General features: G+C 41.4%; 1 protein-coding gene and 1 long non-coding RNA gene across 7 annotated transcripts in view; one reads left to right on the forward strand and one right to left on the reverse strand.

Annotated features, from left to right (window-relative positions):
- Positions 1 to 5712, reverse strand: part of LOC125460167 (uncharacterized) — a 112315-nt gene extending 106603 nt beyond the window's left edge. For both annotated transcript variants that reach the window (XR_007249204.2, XR_007249203.2), the window contains exon 1: positions 5500 to 5712. This is a non-coding gene — a long non-coding RNA (uncharacterized LOC125460167). The remainder of the gene's footprint in view (positions 1 to 5499) is intronic.
- The window catches only part of adamts9 (ADAM metallopeptidase with thrombospondin type 1 motif, 9), a 254369-nt gene continuing 243339 nt past the window's right edge, over positions 3523 to 14552 (forward strand). For all 5 annotated transcript variants that reach the window (XR_007249201.2, XM_048547294.2, XM_059649931.1 and 2 more), the window contains exons 1-2: positions 3523 to 3853; positions 4019 to 4374. Coding sequence is in view for 4 of the 5 variants with exons in the window: in XM_048547294.2 (XP_048403251.2) it covers positions 3709 to 3853; positions 4019 to 4374 (501 nt within the window). In the remaining variant the exon portion in view is untranslated. The remainder of the gene's footprint in view (positions 3854 to 4018; positions 4375 to 14552) is intronic.

Raw genomic sequence — 14552 nt, forward strand, 5'->3', positions numbered from 1 at the left:
GTACATTGAAAATTAATAATTTATTAATTATATTCTTCTGTGATCTTTGAATATTTTTAGTAGATCTAACCTTTATATAGCACAAACCTATCTTCACTTTGATTTTAAAAGGCATCAAAACAGCTTTTCAAAATATCACTACAATGATTTATCCTACACGTCAAATCTTACTGTTTAATTCTTTGATGATTCTAGAAAGTAAAAAAGCTGAAGATTATTGGAGTTATCAGATGAATTAGCTTGGCTGGACTATTGAATCTGAAAGCACAAAGATTAAAACTCAAAGTTGAAACGGTCTGAATTAATGTGTGTGCAACTGGTAATATTAATTCTACTCTCAGGTGTTGTTCTGCTTCTGGAAGAACTCTACAGCAATGACTCCATTGTGCCATTATGGGCGAATATGGAACTTATAATCAGAATAAAGAAAAGTCTTAACATTCATTTAATCTCTAATTTGATGTAAAATATTCTGATCAACAATGGTTCAAAAAGAATGCAGAGAGTATGGTGCAGTATCAGGTATACCCAAAAATAAGGTGTCAACCAGGTGAAGCCATAGCATAAGCAGCTAGTGACAGACAGATGTAAGTGACTCCACAATTAGTCAACCAGATCTAAGTTCTACAGTCCTATCGCAGCCAGTTGTGAATGGTGGTGAACAATTAAATAACTCACTTGGAAAGGGTGCTCCACAAATATCCCCATCCTAAGTGATGGGGGAGCAAAGCACGTAAGTGCAAAAGATAAGGCTAAAACATTAGCAACAGTCTTCAGCCAGAAGTGCTGAGTGAATGATCCATTTCAACCTCATCCAGGAGGCTACGGTGCTGAAAAAATTCCAGCAATTGTACTGAAGACTTGCTCCGGAGCTTGCTGCACCCCTAGCCAAACTGTTCCAGTAAAGCTACAACACTGGCATATACATGACAAAGTGGAAAATTGCCTGCATACAATGGATGTCCTACACACACACGAAAAAAAGGACAAATCCAACCTGGCCAATTACCACCCCATCAGTTTATTCTTGATCATGAGTTAAGTGATTGAAGGCATCATCACTAGTGGCATCATGCAGCACCTACTTAGCAACAATCTGCTCACTGACTGGTTTGCCTTCTTGGCTCCTCACCTCATTACAACCAATGTTCAAACATGGACACAGGAGCTGAATTGCAGAGGTGCCCTTATGCCTGAGGCAGCATTTGACTACATGTGGCATGGAGCCCCGACAAAACTGGAGTAAACTTTTTATTGGATGGATTCATACCTGGCACAAAGAATGATAGCTCTGATTGTTGGAGGTCAGTTATTTCAGCTCCAGGACATCTCAACGGAATTCCTCAGGATAGTGTCTTAAGCCCGACTATCTTCAGCTACTTCATCAATGACCTGCCCTCCATCATAAGGTCAGAATTGGAGATGGTTACTGATGATTGCACAACATTCAGCACTCTTCGCAACTCTTCAGATACTGAAGAATCCATGACCGAAATACAATATCCAGACTTGGGCTGCACAATGTCAAATAACATTCACACCACACAAGTGCCAGGCAATAACCATCTCCAGTGAGGCAGAATGTAGCCATCACCCCCTGACACTCAATGGCATTACTACTATTACCATATTGGAGTATGTTATTGGCCAGAAAGTGGGCTAGCCATATACATGCAATAGCTATAAAAGCAGATGAGAAGTTAGGAATCCTGTAGCGACCATCTCACTTCCTGACTCCTCAAAGCCTGTCCACCATCTCCAAAGCACAAGTCAGGAGTATGATGGAATATTTCTCTCTTGCCTGGATGAGTGCAGTTCTAACAACACAAGCAGTTTGACACCATCCAGGACAAAGCAGCGTGGTTCATTGGTGGCACACCCACAAACATTTATTCCTTCCAAACTAATGCACACAGACATAGCAGTTATATACCATCCACAAAGTACACTTCAGAAATTCACTGAGGTTCCTCAGGCAGTGCCTTCCAAACCTATGATCACTACCATCCAGAAGGACAAGGGTAGCAGATACATGGGAACAGCATGACCTGCAAGTTCACCCCAAGCCCTACAGCATCCTGATTTGAAAATGTATTGCCATTACTTCACTGTCCCTCCCTACTGAATGACATTGTTTGACCACCTTAGGCAGATGGACTACAGCGGTTAAAGTCTATCCACCACCTTCTCAAGGGCAAATAGGGATGATTCTGATCTAGCCAGTGGCACCTGCTTTCCTTGATTGAATAAAAAAGTTTCCTTTTCACTTATGAAACTTATTGCTGCTGTTGCACAAACACAAAGTTGGCCTTTTAAATTTGAAATATTAGACAATGTGTGATCCATGAACAAAGTGCATGACATTCACTTCACTGTCCAGTTTTGTAATTGTTATGACATATAAAACTGGAGATCACAAATACCTAGAGTTTGCCTTATTGTTATGGAATCAATCATTTAAACTGTCACTAATATTTCAGTTTCAGGTGATTTGGCGAAACATTTGATTTTTTCCTGTCTGTAAAAACAGATTATTTTAATGAATTTCAAATTCGTGCATTGAATTTTGCACATACAACTTAAATTTATGTTAACTTGAACGTAAACAAATTTATCCAACAGTGGGACAACAGTAAGATGACATTTCGAAAACTCCCACTAGGTCCATCGTTAAATGGATAGCTGGCTCGGTATATACTCGAAGAAGCCAATGAATAGTAGTTCCTGTGACTACCACCCACTCTAATCGTATCAAGGTCGTATCCTGTCGGCTGCGGTTTAAGAGGCAATGCACTGGAGATCTCAGGCGTCCAGAGGAAATGATTATTGGGCTGGGAACTAGTAAATTATAGGTGCCCTTATGTCCAAACGCTCTTTCGCGCAACGTTATGAGCATTTCCTGCACTGCAAGACCTATTCACAGAAAGTTAAGAGATAACGAACAAGTAAACACTCCTGGGTCCAGTTTTCTTTTCGCACTCTTTGAAGCATGGTTCTTTAGGCATGTCTTAAGGTTGTAAAACCTTGTGCAATGTGATCCTCAGAACTAACACAATAAAGAAAATTCTCTTACGATTTCCACGTCTTTACATGTGAAATTTTTGTTTTGAAACAAGATTCTAAAACTGATACAAAAGTTTTTGATCTAAAACAAAATCTTGTATGGCAGTGGGAGATAATGACAATGTTGTATTCAGAGAAAAAAGGACAGAAATGATCACTTTAAATATTTCAGTTCGACTTTCGATTTACAATGAAGTGTCTAGAGCTGAAATTGTTGCCTTGCTTCAGAGTTGCATACTATTCTTGCATATTTCTGTACTTTCGACTGAAGAAGGAAGGTTCGTAAAAGAGAGAAAAAAAATCGCAGCGTTTGATTAGTATTCGCCGACAGACCCAGCCTGACATACCATTGGCCTCGATAAGGGAGTGGGGGGAGGTCTCTGCGAGACGTCAATGGTTTAACAGATTAGCAGGGTTGAAACTCTGAGTACGCCGAGCCGTCACCGCCCCCAACACCCCCTAAAAAGATCAAATCCTCGAGTTCACAGGCACAGGCAGTAATGTAAAAACTTAGCCAGCACTGACTTTCCCCGGTACCTCCTCTTACATTATGTTCTCTTACCTAATATTACGCCAACGATATATCGGATGCAACGTACGCCAAGCACCAACTCCCATAGCACTGTTCAATCGAGGATAAATTGAATGAAAGGTTCGAGTGCTAGTGGTTGTCTTGTGGTGAGGGCTTTCTGTACACAGTCGGTAATCATGCAACTTGTGTTTTGGGTAGGGATAATGTTACTTTTCGTCTCCAGTATAGAAGGAACACCACAAATGTATCAAAGACAAGGTAATACTTGATTATATTGTGTGCTGTGTATTACTGTTGCAAAACTATCGATTTTTAAAATAAAAGGAACAACATTTAACATAGTAGTCGTCAGTATGAAACACATTAAGACCTTAATTTATGGTAATGTCCCGTGTGTTAAATTAAGATTTTATCTTGTTTCAGCTAAACTACGAGAGCAGCTGAAGGTTTATGAAATCGTGACACCCACTCGAGTGACTGAGTTTGGGGAAGCTTTCCCAGATACGATGCATTTTAGGAGGAGAAAACGAAGCATTGACACCGACCACTGGGCCTTCACAACCCACTACAGAATTAGTGCATTTGGGCAATTTTTTCATCTCAATTTAACTGCCGATTCTGAATTTATTGCACCGATATTTACCGTTATACACCTTGGAATACAAGCTAATCTCACAGAGTTTCACGAAGAGGACACTGAGACGAAGCACTGCTACTACACAGGACAGGTCAATGCTAAACCGGAGCACACAGCTGTCATCAGCCTCTGTGCAGGACTTGTAAGTAACATTTAACCCTCGCGATACTGAAGTTAAGCTCGGAGTTTCCAAAGTTTGGTAATAATCATTCTAGTCTTGAAAAACAAAGGTGTGTATTTTGTCATTTTCGAGTCTGAAATGGTGATTTGGCAACAGCACGATATTCAGGATGTAAGTTTCAACGTTATCAGAACCGATTGTCCCCGGGGACAAAATGCGACTTGGACATAATCGGCGTTAGAACGTGCTAAACCATCAAAGACCACACTGGGAAACACCACGTCCTCTTTGGGTAATTTGCGTAACTCGTCATCGCCACCACCCCCCCCCCCACCCCGAAAAAAAACACCTTCAAGACGACCCTCGCTAAATAAGGCAGGACTAATGGGACTGGGGAAGAGTACAGGCTGCTCAGTTCGCACGGTGTTACACGGCCTCTGGAGACCCTGGGAACATGTTTGACTGGGGGTCGACGTCAAAGATGTTAATAACTCCAGTTGACAGACGCCTCTCTTACGCACAGAGTAACGCAGCCCCCAAGCCCTTCCTCAAAGCAGCAGCGTGAGCGTGGCGTCAGCCGTCCGAGTTTCTAACCTCAGTGAGCTTTCCCCCCGTTCCGCTCAGTGATAAACTCGACCGTTAAAGCAAACACCGAGTCATTGCTGAAGCTTTTTTTTGTACACGAATTACACACAGCTATTATTCACCTCTAATGAGGCGCAGTGAGCTGTCCCCTTTGCGCTCTACTCCACCTTAATTACACGTTGTGAAACTCAAAAGCCGCTGATTTAAATGCAGCGGAATGGACGCTCTGTTCTTCTCTCCGACGGGATTTCCGTTTGAATCTTCCAGCTTGACTCCCCTTCACTGCCACTCTCCCCGCTCCCCATTTATCAACAAAATTCATTTCCAGCCCCTATCAATTCTGAAGAGTTACGGTGGACTCGAAACGTTAACTTTGTGTGTGTCTCACTCTCCCCCCTCTCTCTCCACAAACACTTCCAGACCTGTCGAAGTTCCACCAGCACTTCGTTTTTATTCAGCATTAGAATTGTTGTAACGTCTCCAAAAATTTAAAGAGAATTGTTACTATACCAGGAGATAATTTACTTATAGATCTCAAGAAGCTACCGTTCATTTGCTTACCTTGTACTATTTGGAAATGTTCTTCCCTGAAAATGTTTTTTTTAAGGTGACGCACCGATCAGACACTTATTATTCTTTATCTCCAGTGTAAGAAATAGAAAGACGCTCTTAACTTCGAGGAATTAGTGTTCGAACAATGTCAATTTCCACGTCTCTAATGCAAAGATCCTGCCTCAGTTTACCTGAAAGAGGGATTAAACATTGAAGCAGCGTGACTTGTTTTGCAGTGCTGTGGGCGGGGCTGGTTGTTCTTCTGAGGGGTGAGACTTTCTTAAAGTTGCAAAGAATGTTGCTTGTAAATTCATTCGCGTTTTTTAGTTAAGCAGAAACATGCATCGCGAGGGAAAAAGAAGACTTTGTAAGCGCGGTTTTTTCTGCTTTAAAAAGGCATTGTTTATGTCGTATTTTTGTTTTGAGAGGCACTAGTGTTGAGAAATACCTTTAAATTGTGGTGCGCTTTCAGCAAACCAACCCTTTTAGCCTCGAGGGCGAGGAGCTACAGTCTCTTGAGGATAACGCAACTCAGGCAAATTTATTCTGAGCACTCAGAGACAGTAGGAGCTGCCGATGCTGGAGTCAGAGATAACACCGTGTGGAGCTGGAGGAACACAGCAGGCCAGGCAGCATCAGAGGAGCAGGAAAGCTGACGTCTCAGAAATTTTTGAAGGATCCCGACCCGAAACGTCAGCTCTCCCGCTCCTCCGTCTCTGCCTGGCCTGCTGTGTTCACCCAGCTTCATGTGTTATCCCTGAGCACTTCTTTCCACCTGAATTTTCCGCCAGGGTTGGCATGTAGTCACTTGACAACGCCACTTTTTAGAAAAAATAGACGAGGCTCATCGCATTTTCACTCTTTTATCCGACAAAGTTTGGCTGCTGTTCTTCAATTGTGCAGAAAATCTTGTTCATGAGACGTACAAACTGATCTCGGTTCTTCAACGTCAAACTGGAAAAGTAATGAGCAGCTATGTCCTTGCAACTGACATGCCTAATGGAGAGCTTTGGGAGACGGAGAGGTCGTGAAATTCTCAAGGACACGTCTATAAAAAAAGACAAAAGAACTGCGAATACTAGAGTTGTGCAGCACGGGGACTGGCCCTTGGGCCCACAATTTGGTGCTGAACATGATGCCAAATTAAACTAATTCCTTCTATCTGCCGTTGGTCCATATTCATCCATAACTTGCATATTCATATGCTAATCTAAAAGTCCCTTAAACGCCCCTCTGGTATTTACCTTCACCACCACCCCTGGCAGCTGGTTCCAGACTCCTACCACTGCATATGTAAAAAAAATTGTCGTTCACATCTCTTTTGAACTTTCCAACCTCTCACCTTAAATGCAAGCCCCCTACTATTAGACACTTCAACCCTGGGGAAAAAGATTCTGAAGTCAATCCTATCTGAAACAAAAAACGGAAATTGCTGGAAAAGCTCAGCAGGTCTGGCAGCGTTGTGGAGGGAAATCAGAGTTAACATTTTGGGTCCAGTGACCCTGCTTCAGAACCGCCAACTTCTGTATTTAAAAAAAATCCTTTCCTTGGCTATCATCAGATCTGAAGAAGGGCGAATGGACCTGAAAAGTTAACTCTGATTCCTGTCCACAGATGCTGCCAGACCTGCTGAGTTTTTCCATAAATTTATGTCTTCATCTCTGATGATGGTTGACGCAGCCCAATGTGCATTATAATTATCATGCTGCTTTCAGATCTTGCAGCCTCCATCCGAAGAAACTAAAGGACCTGAAATATTTTTTCTTCATCTCAAATATTTACTCAGGGAATTTGCAGTAATATCATCAGCCTTGTAATCTGCATCTGCTAGGAGTGAACCCCTTCTCTAATGTTCTGCATATTAGTATCCACTTGAATATTTTTTGGGAAATGTCCATTTTTGAGGAGTAGTATATATCATACAAAAGTTTCATGGTGATAACAACAGTTTTGTCAAAACACTGAATTTGAATTCTGTCTTCATTCTGTCAATAGTGCATTGCATGGTGGGAAGCCATTAGTTAGTTTTTAAAATAAGTTGCTGCTCTCAGAATCATCAAGTTCATGAGTTCTGTAGTCATCTGTCTTGGTGTCTGGAAAGTTTCTGTGGTATGAAGGCTTAAAGTTACATTGATATTGTGAGCTTTTGCTTGGTGGATATTTGTTTAAATTTTTCTCAACAAAACAGCTAATTAGGCTGGTCTTTGAATGAATGATTATTTATTGTGACTTGTATTGTACAATGAGCCACACAGTAAAATACAGTGAAAGGCTCCAACTGTTGCCACAATCCAGTGCTATTCTGAGTAGTTTTAGGAATGAAAGATGTGGCTGAAATAGAACCATCTTTGTTCTGCTGCCTCTGCCATGAGTCCTGAGTCCTGAGCCCTGTACCAGCTGACCAACAACACCTGTGCCGAACACACCATTGTCAGAGTCGTCACTCTTCAGATGCCAGTCTTCACCGTGCCCACCTCGCCATCGGGCTGCCAATGCCAGGCCCCGTGTTGGACTTACACACTTCCCTCCTCCAGGCTTACCACAACCAGGAGCTGCTGCCACTGCTTTGCCAATAATCAGGAGACTCCAGCTCTGGATGTACTATAATGAGGTGCTACCACCACTGCCTCAACTGTAACCAGGTGTCCCTGCTCTAAACCTACTGTAGCCAGGAGTCCCTGCATCTACTGCTGCTGCCTTGATGACACCTGGAGACCCCAGGCACACGTCACAATGTGGACATGCAATTCAGTAACAATGGCAGTTGACGTACTTCCTCTGTTAATTAATTCCAAGTGAAGATCTTATGGCCACTTGTGCTCAAGCCCCATTTGCCATTGGTTGCTGGTAAATTGTGGCACCGCTGCAAATTGCTGCAGTTTGTGTGAAATGTCTACAAATTCCACCGAGTAAATTTCTTTGAGTAAACTATGCTGATACTTTGAAATCTTAACCATTCTATCCTTGACTACTTCCATTTCAACTGCCAGTTTAGGGCACAACTTTTTTTCCTTTGTTTTCTTTCTACTCATACCAAAAACAGAGGAAAAGAAAGATAAGCTGTTGTCACTGATATGAGACAGAGGACATACACTAGCTAAAAAAATTAATTTTCAGGAGTGATTGCAATAATATTTCATTCATTTTCTGAGGCAATTTCATGTAAACTTCTCTTCAATTCCTATCGATTGAAATAAGTATGTCTGTTATTTCTTGAGCAACACTCAAAGATTTGTGAATGAAATTGGAATTCTTTATTTACATTCAAGGATAAAATATGGAAGTTAGTGGTGTTTACTTTTTACATATGATATTTATTGAACTTGTTTAAATGTTCAATCAGACATTCTAAATGAAAAATAAACTTGTCCTTTGATCCTTTGAATCTACCATCCTATCTCCATCCTCTGTATCCTGTCTAAGTTTTGTGAATGTGTTATCGCTTCACAAGCCTCAGCTTATCTTTAACTTTCTGTGCGTTCCAAATCATAACTACCTTAATTAAATCTGTAACGGCAGAGTATCCAATCAGGTTTTACCCTGGCCACTGTACTGAGACATCCTTTCAATACAGTTGACTACAGTAACATCCTCAACACCTCACTGTTGTTATCCAGCTGGGTGGAACTGCTGTAGATTGATTCCACTCTTATCTAACTAATCATGTCTGGAGAATACCTGCAAGAGCTTTGTGACCCTCTCTCATACTGTTACCTCTGGAGTCTGTCATGGATTGATTCCATCTATTTGCGATCTATATGCTATTTCTTAGTGATATCACCCAAAATCACTTCAGATTCCACATGAATGCCTGTGAAATTCAGCTTTATCTCACCATCACCTCTTTGGATTCTATCAGAGTCTCAGACTCGTTGAACAGCTTGGCCAACATTTAACTTCAGATGAGCAGGAATTGCCTCCAAGAAAATATTTGGTCACTGTGACAAACACCATTCCCATGCTAGCATTTCCAACCAGATGTTATGTTGAGTCAAGGCAAGTTTGCTACCACATATCAATACCACTATCCATACCATTGCACTACTCCGAACCTACCTTAACTCATCTGCTTCTGAATTCCTCATCTATGCCTTTGTTATCTCTGGGCTAGATTGCTCTAATGGTGTCCCAGCTGATCACACATCTTACACTCCACATAAACTTGTGCTCACCCAGAATGCTGTCCATTTTTTTACTCACTCCAAACCAGCTCACCTGTCACTTCTGTGTTTACTGACCTTCACTAGCTCCTGTTTTAACATCTCTCAATTTTTAAATTTTAGTTTTCAAATCCCACCCATGACATTGTCCCTTCTGATCTTTGTAGATGAAGGAGCAGAGTTATGAAAGCTTGTGTTTTCACATAAACCTGTTGGATTATAACCTGGTGTCATGTGACTTCTGACTTTGTTCACCCCAGCCCAACACCGACAATTCCACATCCTGAATCTTTGTAGTCTGTGTCAAGCCCAGAAGCTTCGGACACTTGTGCTTTTCAAATTCTGGCCTCAACTTTGAAATGGAAAAGAGGAGCAGGAGCAGCCCATTCAGCCCTTCAAGCATGCTGTGCCATTCAGTGTGATCAAGGCTGATCATCCAACTCAGTATCGTTCTTTCGCTTCCTCGTGACTCCCTGGTTGAAGAAATTTCTCCATATATCAGTGGAAAAACTTAATTGTGCCACCATTAGCAGATGAGCTTTCAAGCTGCCTTGGACATAAACTCTGAAACTTTCTCACAACTGTTGTTTTTTAATGAGGTTCCTTGAAAGTTATCTAAGTAAGCTTTTCATTGTCTCTCTGACTTTTGCTTAAGTGACTGTTTATTGATACCACTCTTTCTAAGTGCCTTGGGATATTTTACTATGTTAAATGCATTGTATAAGCCATTGTTGAGTGATTTTTACTACAAATGAATGAACCGTCATAATTTTGGTTACACAATTGATGTTTAATACCTGATATTTAAGGAGGAAAGATGTTGGCCCAGTTTGCTGAAAAATGCCAAAAGACATACAGTTCTGAAGCTGATTCCCAAGATGTCTGCTAATGAGGGCGATATAAATTTTGTGATTTGAGATTTTTCTTCCCTGGATAATGATTTTCAATGATAAAAGGCCTGCTTACAATAATGTTCATGAAGGGAGGAAGAAACAACAATACCAGCTGAAAGGGAGAATGTATTTTGACAGTGTAAATTAAAGCAGGTCTTTTCCTGCAGATTTCTGGATAATCATGGGAATGTAGCAGGAAAGGATTGCTAATCCTCGACAAAAAAAGTTTGTTTGGAAAGCTTCTGACAAATATTTGAACAATGATGGGAGTTTTACTTTAGTATTCTGGGTAAGATAATTCAACTTCTTTTCACATTGCAATCCAGTCCTGATAAAACATATGATGGTTTTCATTTGTTATGCTACCTTTCATTATGTTTTTTCACCAATTTGCTGAGGTATCATTTATTATTCATATCTAAGAGGACCTCATTACTCTTGTTTCGTTGCTCAATCAGCATCTCCATGGCCTTTACATATTTTAGATTTTATCTTTCCTTTAGACGTATTCTAACAATGTAATCGCATTGCTTCTCTATTTTGTCTGCAAAGCACGATGGAAAAGTTGGATTAGTTCAGTAATTGAGTGCTTGGCTTGTGATGTGCGGTTAAACTGTACCTGTTCTTAATGCTGCCTTCTTATCTAAATGGCTTTGGGATGCAGTCTAGCACCAAGTGTCATTTATTGAGTAGTCGTACACCTCAACTTTTGAAGGCTAAGTGCACTTTGGTTGGTGCAGCTACTGATACCAGCTCCGGAAAAATCTTTGAGCTGAAGAAGGAGTAGAAATAACACAGCAGCATGCCTGTAGATTCTCTGCAACAATGGAGGCTTTGGTGCAGAGAGTAGTCGGGGGTCCCACCAGACACCTATATCCAGATATGAAGGAACAGATAACCATTGTGGTCAATGGCAGTGGATTATGTCCGTCAGTGCAGTACCACTAAAAAGCGCAACAGCCTCACATGAATGATCATGGTCAGTAAATGTACTTTTGCATGCCATGTTTTAACAAATGAATCCCTTACCTCAGACACAGCTCCATTCACCATACCGTATTCACTCAGCTATCACTGAACTCCACAGACAACAACTGACTCATGCCCAACATTCACCTTCAGACTCCTTGTACTGTGAGGCTTGCACTACTTCCACCTCACACTTTGCTCACGTTATTGCAAACACATCAGCCAAATGCATAAAATTACATTCACAAACATTTTTCCTTCTCTTGCGGCAAAGATGGCCCAAAGCTGGAGGCTGCAGCACCTGGCTGGTGATGAACAGACATGGCTGCATGCCTCATTCCTTGGAGGACACAATGTTGGTAATCATAGGTGCAGCAATGGGCAGTGGCAGAGCTGAAATCTGAGAGAATGATGGTATGTTTTTGACTAAATTAGCCTCTTTCTTTCCAATTCCATACATTCCAAAGTTTCTTATGGTTTAGAAGCTGCAGGTGGTGCAAACATTTTTTTGTTTTCCACCCATCACTGTGCCTGTTTGTTTTCATTTATTCAGTGGGTGTGGCATGTGGGTGTCACAGGCTGGGCCAGCATTTATGGATCATTCCTACTTGTCCTTGATAAGGTTGTAGTAGGCTGCCTTCATTATAGTCCCTTCATTCACAATACCATTAGGGAGGAAATTCCAGGATTTTGACAGTGACACTGAAGGAACAATGTTATAGTTCCAAGTCAAGATGGTGAGTTGCTTGGAGGGGAATTTGTAACTGGTGGTATTCCCATGTATCTACTGCCCTTGTCGGTATAGATAGTAATGGTCATATATTTGGAAGATGCTTTTTAAGGATCATTGATGAATTTCTGCTGTGCATCTTGGAGAGAGTACACACTAGTGCTAGTGACCATTGGGGATGGAGACAGTGAATGTTTGTGGATGTGGTGCCAGTCAAGTGGACTGCTTTACCCTGGGTGATGTCAGGCTTTTTATATTTTTGGATCTGCACCCATCCAGGCAAGTGGAGATTATTGCATGCTACTCCTGACATGTGCCTTGTAGATGGCGGACAGGCTTTGGGCAGTCATGAGATGAATTACTTATTGCAGGATTCCTTGCCTTTGACATGCTGTGTAGCCCCTATATTCATATGGCAAGTACAGTTCAGTTTTTGGTCAAAGATAGCCCCCAGAATGTTAATTGTGGAGGATTCAGTGATGTTGGCACCATCAAGGGGCAGTGGTCAGATTGTGTGTTATTGGACATAGGCATTGCCTGGCATTGATGTGGCTCAAAAGTTATTTGCTAAGTTTCAGCCTAAGCCTGGAAATTGTTAAGATCTTGTTGCATTTGGACATGGACTGCTTCAATATTTGAAGAGTAATTCATGGTGTTAAACATTGTGCTTGGACTGAAATAATGAATTCTCAGCTTTTTGTATTGTAGGCTCAGGCTAATGCCATTATGGTTGCACATAGCAGTGTTCAAATGTGTTTTCATTAGTGACCACAGTAGTGCAGCAATCTGTACTCCAGCAGATTATTAGGATTGCTGAAGAATTGTCCTTGGGCAGTGCCAATGGCTTAGTGAAGGAGCTTGTTGTCCACCCTCAGATGATAGAATTTTGGAATTCTTTGTCCTTTTGCCACTGCAACTCATCTAGCGATTCTACAGTTACCTGTTTGCCAACCAAGCTAGATTTCTGCCTGTGCTGATGTGGTTGTGTCAAAAGCTGATTATTTGAAGGTCAGTTGCGTTTGCAACCACTCTGTGAGGCCATTTGTAGTTTTCCTGAATGAAAACCAGTAGCCTTCAACTAGCCATGCTGTGGCCACCAGTGTAGTCAGCCAGGAAAAGAAACTGGCAGGATGAGCACCTGGAAATAAACAAGGTTGATGTGTTGAAGTTTGTATGGAATGGTAGATGATTTGCTGGATAATGATGGTTTGAAATATTTGTTTTGAATCAACGTTATGATTGAGGATAATGATCATTGATGATTGATTGACCAGCTCCGACAATTTATGATGGAATTGAGTTCTGGAACTGTTGTGCAATGGGAATTTAGGGTCATGCTTAAGGAAGCTTTGTTGAATCAGGCAATCATGGACATCCCAAATGGAATGTACACAGTGATGTGTCTATCCTCACTTCTTCGTCCAGCTCCTTTACCTCTTAAGTTGCTCATCAAAGCCTTGGTGGCATGATTTGTGCACTCTTGATGGCTAGGCTCTTGGGATACAGCAGACTACCACAAATTGGAATACTTGTCCCAACAAATAGTTGAACAGAAGCATTGCTCCTATACTGCATAAACCTGCATCATGATATTTTGCATGGCAGCATGACTTTCATATGCAATCCGGGTGTCCGTAGATAGGTAGTGGTGGGGAATCATGAACTAGTTTGATGTTGTGGTTGATAAAATTGTTGAATCAGCAGATTGCTGCAGCATAAAAGAATTGCGAAAGCTGCTATGGTAGCAGACATTCCTCACCATGTGCTGTGTACACCACACACCAACCACATATGCTGAGTTGAAGTTCTTATGTTTGTGGCATATCTCAACCACTTCTGCAAAATGAAGTGAATATTTGAAGGCATCCTGTACCATAGGGAGATTGCTATCACTGCAGAGAGATGTGCATGCTGTATCCATTTCTCTGCTTTTAGTGAGAACAACATGAACTCCCCTCTCCTGACACAAATAGGATCTGCCACCTCTTTGAAATAATATATTACAAAATGGGAGATATTAGATATATAGCCTGCTCCAGCCTGCAAAGATGTGGAACAAAGAAATTCAGGGCCAAAGTTACTTTTATAGCCATGGATGGCACATCCACAGATTGCAGGTCTGGCTGTAGGAAATCAGAATTCTGTTATCACGTCTAAAATAAAGCTTAAAAGCCACCTACAATGTTCTTGGTTTACAAGGAGGCACAAGAAATGCTCTGAGAAAACCAAGTTAGGTGGATAAGGCTCTCAATTCAGAGCATCCTCTTCCCTCATCATACTTTTTGCTGTCTTTGCATCTTCTTCTTATAC

The sequence above is a fragment of the Stegostoma tigrinum genome, chromosome 11 (genome assembly GCF_030684315.1).
Source record: "Stegostoma tigrinum isolate sSteTig4 chromosome 11, sSteTig4.hap1, whole genome shotgun sequence".
In the NCBI taxonomy this organism is placed as follows: Eukaryota; Metazoa; Chordata; class Chondrichthyes; order Orectolobiformes; family Stegostomatidae; genus Stegostoma; species Stegostoma tigrinum.